This window comes from Rissa tridactyla, chromosome 16 (genome assembly GCF_028500815.1).
Source record: "Rissa tridactyla isolate bRisTri1 chromosome 16, bRisTri1.patW.cur.20221130, whole genome shotgun sequence".
NCBI lineage: Eukaryota > Metazoa > Chordata > Aves > Charadriiformes > Laridae > Rissa > Rissa tridactyla.
Window position 1 is genome coordinate 2,020,999 of NC_071481.1, and position 7,060 is coordinate 2,028,058.

At 41.7% G+C, this 7,060-nt stretch overlaps 2 protein-coding genes across 2 annotated transcripts in view; one reads left to right on the plus strand and one right to left on the minus strand.

Annotated features, from left to right (window-relative positions):
• Positions 1-2,924, minus strand: part of PLCH2 (phospholipase C eta 2) — a 104,436-nt gene extending 101,512 nt beyond the window's left edge. Inside the window, exon 1 of the mRNA XM_054222395.1 lies at positions 2,847-2,924. The gene's annotated coding sequence lies outside the window, so the exon portion shown is untranslated. The remainder of the gene's footprint in view (positions 1-2,846) is intronic.
• Positions 1,539-5,920, plus strand: PEX10 (peroxisomal biogenesis factor 10). The gene is made up of 6 exons (XM_054222396.1): positions 1,539-1,702; positions 2,000-2,080; positions 2,781-3,187; positions 3,984-4,159; positions 4,465-4,600; positions 5,292-5,920. The coding sequence occupies exons 1-6, from the start codon at positions 1,597-1,599 to the stop codon at positions 5,361-5,363; spliced, it is 978 nt and encodes a 325-aa protein (XP_054078371.1). The 5' UTR covers positions 1,539-1,596; the 3' UTR covers positions 5,364-5,920.
• Positions 5,921-7,060: the final 1,140 nt, after the last annotated feature.

Sequence of the window (7,060 nt, forward strand, 5' to 3'; positions counted from 1 at the left end):
AATTAACCTCTTGATTGCTGAAGGAAATCATAGGATACAAGACAAAGTAAAAGCTACCTATCACAGTCAGTAGAAAGATTAAACTGGGCTTAGGATGCGCTTGTTGCACTGCCTTTGCAATGTTGAAATAGCAAGCAGCACTTTTGTGGTGAGAAAGTTACCAAGTCCTCTAATTTTAACCACGCTCTTTCCATGGTTGGTATTTTTCTGAACAATTGAGATGTTGGACGCATAAGATAGCATGGAAATCATAGCTGTCATTTTAAACAAAAATCAAAACATATGGGAGTACGCGGTGAATTTGAATTCTGAATGAAATGATCCAAAGATTGGTCAATTGGTTTCATTTTCATATTTTTAATAAATGCAATAGTTTAGGGTAGCAGCTTCAGGTTTCTTAACTTGGGACATATCAGGTCATCATGATACATCAAGATTTAAGTGCATACTAGATGTAAAAATTTTACATTCAATATCCCATTTCTCATGGGATATTTTCTTATACGGGTGCTCCCCCTACTGTTTTAATAAATAAAACGTTCAAATGTTTTTCGTTGATTGCACTGATTTTACAGCTACAGATTGTACAATCTGCAATTTCATTTATGCTATACACCTTTCCATACAGTAGCAAATAAAAATCTGAGTTGCACCTGGGGCAAGGAGGGAGGGGTAGGAATGCATTACTTAACCCTAAGATTCACCGCAGCTTTACTTACAATTTACAACTTACTTTTGGTACAGTTAAATTAGAACTTTGATGTCGCAGGTTGTGTTGCTAATAACAGACTACTGAAAACTTTAATAAAAACTACAAAGATCGAGTTTACTTGTATTTATGTTTGTAGGTAACCTTTCTGCTTCTCAGCACTGAGAGGAAAAAAAAAACCAAGTCAAGCTCCAACTCTCTCACATTACTTTCAAGTGAGTTACTACAATATTAGTCCATAAAATCCTCTGGAAAACATCTATCTTAATCCAAGTGGAAGTAGTTTTGCCAAATAAATCAATTACATTGTAGAACTCTAACTTCCCCCTCACTTAAGCATGTTGCAAAACTGATTTTATAACTACATGACATTAAAATCCGTTAAGAAACTTTTTTTGACAAAAATGAATGTATCAGGCTTCAAGATGGGTAGTAAACATTTTCAGAAAGCTGTTACCTTTGTTAAAAAGGCCATTGTTTGTAGAGAACATGGAAAAAAAAATTCTGTGTTTTTCTAAGCAGTAGTCACACCTGCAACAGCCTCATAGTAGGCAATGGATTCTGGCTGTCTCCATCAAGAGGCCAATAAGCTTTATGCCTAAACAAGCTCAAGTCTTAAATAAAACAGCACCTAGACGCAATTTATCAGACACGCTGCTGACGTAGGCCCTAACGCGTTACCTTCACCGCAGGCGCTAAAGGGGCGGCGGGAAGCGGCCGCCGCCGCCTCACGGGGCCTCCCCTCAGCCGCGCGCCCTCCCCGTGGGCGGTGCGCGATGACACCGGCTCCCTACGCCGGCCGCGCGCGCGCGGAGCGGTGCACCGCCCGCGTTCCCTTAGCAGGACCGAGGCTCCGCCGCGCGGGGTCGCGTCTCCCTCCGCCCGCCATGGCGGCGGCGGGACCGGCGCGGCTGGTGCGCTGCGGGCAGAAGGACGAGCTGCACCGGAGTGGGCTGCGCAGCGGGGCCGGCGCCGCGCTGCACGGGCTGGCGGGTAAAGCTTCCCTCGGAGGAGGGGTTCCCTCTCCACCCTGAGCCCTACCGAGAGGGTGGGCCGCCGGCATCGGCGTTGTGGCGGGGAGGGGGGGGACGGGACTGCGGCGACACCGTCAGTGCTCCGGTAGCAGCGGGTGTGCCCCCCTCCCGGCTTCGTGCCACCGCACGGTTCTCGGGCCGGGGAGGGAGGTGGGCCTATCCCTGGCGGAGGGGGGCCTGATCCAGCGTTGGGGCGTCGGGGAGAAAATCAGAGGCGGGAATTTCATGTCAAGTGACCGCAACCGTCGTCCCGCAGGTGCCAAGAAGTGGCTGGAATGGAGGAAAGAGATCGAACTGCTTTCCGATGTGGCCTACTTCGTCCTTACCACTTTGTCAGGTACTGTGCTGAGAAACTGCCCATTTGGCGTTTCATAGAATCACAGAATGGTTTGGGTTGGAAGGGACATTAAACCTCATCCAGTGCCACCCCTGCCCTGGGCAGGAACACCTCGCACCAGCCCAGGTTGCTCCAAGCCCCGTCCAGCCTGGCCTTGAACCCCTCCAGGGATGGGGCAGCCACAGCTGCTCTGGGCAACCTGGGCCAGTGTGAAAAGTGAGCTTTCTGTCCTGGGCAGCAGCTGTTTGATGGCGACCCCCAACCGGAGTGAGGCAGCTTGACAGTGATTTGTTTAATGTGGGGGTTTTGTTTGGTTTTTTGTTTGTTTTTCTATAAATGCCTCTTATTAAATATGAAACCACTAAATTGTCAGAAGTTTGAGTTCAAATGCAGCAGTTTATCAACCCAGATACACGTTCTTTTGAAAGCAAAAGTTCCTTTTAAAAAAGGGATGCACAACACTATGAAAAAGTATCCCTGCTTTAAGCCTAAAACCATTGCAGATATGGTGCTGCAGATGCTGATGTGAACATAACGCTCACCTCATTCAACACAAAAAATGCAACTATTTCTGAAACTCCAAAAGCTGATGTGTTCTGACCTGAGCAGCCTGTCACCACTGCTCAACCGTACGGAGAATGACAGTGACATTGCTGTTGCCATCTTACCCTGCATGTTTTCTGTTACACGTGTTATTTAGGATACCAGACTCTGGGTGAAGAGTATGTTAACATTGTCCAAGTTGACTCAACCAAGAAAAGGGTACCTTCTTTTCTTCGGCGGGCTGTCTTCATCGCTCTTCATGCTGTGGTACCCTATTGCTTAGAAAAGGGATTGCTGCATCTGGAACGCGAGCTGCAGAGAGAAGCTGATGACTCCAGAACCTCACAGAGCAACCTGGCACTTGGCTTATCCAGCAGGACCTTAATGCGAAACTGGATACAGAAACAAGTTGTGGACCTTACGGAACAGCAGAAGAAAACAGTCTTACAGATTGTGTATGTTCTTAAACAATGCGTACCTTTACTTCATCGACTACATCTGGCAGTATTCTACATAAGCGGCACTTTTTATCACCTGTCGAAAAGAATTACAGGGATCACATATGTAAGTGGATGTATTTCTTGTTTGAAGGTAGTGTTCACTGCAGTTTTTTTGGCCTCCTTTGGAATGCCACGTGTGTAAACGGGATATAGAATTTGGCTGTAGCTGATTATAACATGGGCAGAGCAGACTGGGTGAGAGGGGAATTTTTAATAGTATGTAGAGGGGTTACGAGTCCCTGTGGTTGAAAGGTTATGGATAATAAATGTGAATGCACTGTCAGAAGTTAATACCTTGTGTAACATCCAGAACACTGTCTAGTCCAGTCTGTCTTCTACATACATAGAAAAAGTGGCTTAATAAATCCATGGGAAATACTTGAATATAGTTTTGAACAAAAATCAGTACACATTTAGATACCATTTTTCTATACAAAGAGCTTAATTTCACAGTCTTTTCAATAAGTAACTTTCCAAAAAACATCAGCCACTGGCCCAAAAATGTGCGTAGACAGAAGACTCCTCAACAATTCCTGATGTCAGTGTGGAAGAGCGGTGTCTGAGTATTTGCTCAGCGCTACATAACAAAGCCAAACCTATCAAAGCAGCAGTTTTGGTGGACAGATTAACTCAAGACAACTGATCCCTACACAAACAGCACTGAAGTGTCGCCTGACTGAATGAGACACATCCAGGACATACTAGCTGTCCTGAGAGACAACAGGTTGATAAGTTCTAGAAATATGTCAATTTTTTGGACAGAAATGAGAATCCTAAATCAAGAATTTATTGATATGGGGAGGGGCATAGTATCATAAAACCCCAGTAACAAAACTTCTCTATTTCTGTGAACTACGTAGCTGCATTTTGGAGGACTGCAAGGAGAAGATCAGAGTATTCGATCAAGTTACAAGTTTCTTGGAATAATTTCACTCTTCCATCTTCTTCTAACAATTGGTGTTCAGATGTACAGCTTCAAACAGAAGCAGAGAGCAAGGCACGAATGGAAACTACACCGCAACCTAGCTCATCAAAAGTATGATTGTTTTTACTTACTAGGAAAGAGGTGGAAGCAATGGTGGGAAATGTAATACCTTTCATGAACAGGGAAAACCCTGTAGTGACACTCTGACTTAAGTTACAACCTGATGCAGTGTAACTTGTGCTGCATTCCTCACCGTTTTAAGCATCTCATAGATTTCATCATGCTTTGCTTTCATGTTTTTGAGAGCTTCACAAAAAGGATTAATACTTGAAGGGGTTTACCTTAAGATGCTGTTATCAAATATTTCTTACAAGCAGGCTAAATAAAATTAAGTAATATATAACTATGTTAATTAGAAATACGACCAAGGAAAAAACTACTGGGCGCCACTCCCGCTGCACTTTGTGTTTGGAAGAACGGAGACATACAACAGCCACACCTTGTGGGCACCTCTTCTGCTGGGAATGCATCACGGAGTGGTGTAACACCAGAGTAAGTACAGAAGGACAAATGGAGACCGGAAGGGGTAAATGTGATGAAATTTCTATGTGACAATACCTGTCAGCCTGAGTGTTGAAGTAATACCCTTTAGCTAAAGCACCCAGAATCCCCACATGAGATTTTGCCAGAACCTACATATTTTATTAGAATAGAATGACTATGCATTACATAGATGAGGTAAATAAGGTGAGCAATTTTCTGTCCCAACCACTGAAATGCAATTGGGCTACTCTGGAAGTCAGACAGGGAGAAAAGTCCTTTGTCTACAGACCTAGGCTATAATTCTGACTGCAAAGAAACAAGAGGGAGTGAGAACGTTCTGAAGTCTTCTTCACCTGACTTCCAGTAAAAAGGAATAAATAGGTTACAACCAAACTAAGTTAGCTCTTACGTGTGGTATTTTAAACTTGAATTTTGCGTTGGATTAATGAAATACAATAGTTTTCATCCATTAAGGTTTTTATAGACATTGTGCAATAAGACATTGTCCATTTGTTTTCTCTAAAGAGTGAAAACTGCTTGCCAGAAACAGAGGCATTGGGTGTTAAGTTACAAATAAAATCTTTGCCAAGAGACTATGTCTGTGCTAGAATTCAGATGTATTACTACAGCTGTTTTAGAAACGAGTGGTGTTTAAATACAGCAATTCAGTACATCTGTCTAATTTCTTTTCTTTTTGTAGACAGAATGTCCACTGTGCAGAGAGAAGTTTCATCCTCAGAAACTGATCTACTTACGTCACTATCAACTGTAAAGGAAAAATCTATTCTCTTTCATGACAAGGGCCTCAGCTCTCATACCCTTTATGAAGTTGTCATACAGCTTGAATTAGTCCAAGAAAAAGACTTTATTATAAAACTGGTAACTGCCTGTGCAAGGTGGCACTTCATTTCTGTTTTACATAATAAATCTATTTCTGTCTCTACCCTTCTGTTTCTTCTAACGTGGTTCTTGACCACATTAAAAATGTGTCTTTCTAAAAAGTGCTTAACACAAAGGTAATAGTTTTCTTCACTTTGAACAATGAAAAATTTAAATCAGATTTCCATTCTCTAAACGTCAGTGTAGATAATGAGTGTTCCAACATTTCATAGCATGCATAAGGTATTAGTAGTTCTACGATTTCTAAGACTCCCTTTCTCCTGTAACGTGAGTCCATGCTGTAGACTTCAGGGGAAAAGGACAAAAGCTGTACACAAATCCTTAGTTTAACTGCAGTGGAAGTTCTGATGATAAATGTATGTCATATACCATTCTGTTCTCATAACAAGGTTAACAATAAAGCAAGTTTCCTTGATTTGACAAACTAAATTTCCCTTAGATCAACAGAAGCAACAAATGCAAACCCATAGTAATGCAGACTACTCTGCACACTGATCAATCAACATCCAGCTTCCAAACTGAAAGCTCTTCTATCACTATTAGATAGCAAGACTTTTCATCAAGTAGTCTAGACATTTAGACTACAGCAATGTAAGATGCGTTGTTTCAAAAAAGCCCTAGTATGTATACTAATAAAACTAATGCTTTGTAGTTGAGCTTAGTTTCTATAACACAGCTTATGTTTTCTCTGTGTGGTGTTTTCTACAGTCTAACACAGGTAGGGAAGAAGCTGACTTCAGCCACAAGACCCTCTCCGCTCTTTATGGCAATTTCTATTTCAGCTAAGCCAATATTTCAGGAGGAGGGATTCAGCAGCATCACCTCATCAAGGTTTATTCCTGTAAGTTATTATTAGTTCAGTTATACAAGTATTCGGAGCAGCAGGGAAAAAAGATTGTTAGTTGTTAAAATATCTTGGCATTCTCACATGATAGAAAATGTACAAGAAGAATTTATTTGTATTCTTTAAATACAGATGGGGAGAAAAAGCCAGATGATCCGCTCTGGATCATGAGTTACAGTTTCAATAAATCTTTCACAAGTGGCACTGAATATGGACTTGGGGCGGCAGAGGGAGGTGTGCTACAGTAAGAGCATTTCTTTTAAGATGGTTATTTCTACTGCAGAGATTGTGGTTAGCCAGTTAACAATTAAATCTCCAAGTGTTGTCATAAAAACACCAATAAAATTAGTTTAACTTTTCATCATATCTATAAATGGAATAAAAAATAGTTGCTGGTAACTATGCGAACACTTCATCGTTACTGTACAAAAGTGCTTTTCAGAGCTGCAATACCATCCCTTTCTTACACCAGAAAACTTTCAGGCATCCCTCACCTATTTAAAAGTGTCAAGGCAACAGTAGAAGAAAACCAGTCCATATCATGAATCAAAACATGACTACCTAAGGAAATCACTGCCTGATCTCTTTACTAAGACAATAGTAAGGAATTTAGTTGCACATAAAAACAAATACGAAGCAACCGATGACTGTGAAGTTGCCAAGCCAAATTTTTCATGCATTCTGTAAGGGTAATTTATTTTTAGCACTCGTAAGTGATAAAAATA

Bases quoted from the DNA above. Each gene is read 5' to 3' on its own strand.
- PEX10 (XM_054222396.1), top strand. From the start codon at position 1,597: ATGGCGGCGGCGGGACCGGCGCGGCTGGTGCGCTGCGGGCAGAAGGAC. The intron at 2,081-2,780 runs GTACTGTGCTGA...CGTGTTATTTAG, and splicing joins CGTCCTTACCACTTTGTCAG to GATACCAGACTCTGGGTGAA. The intron at 3,188-3,983 runs GTAAGTGGATGT...TGAACTACGTAG, and splicing joins GAATTACAGGGATCACATAT to CTGCATTTTGGAGGACTGCA.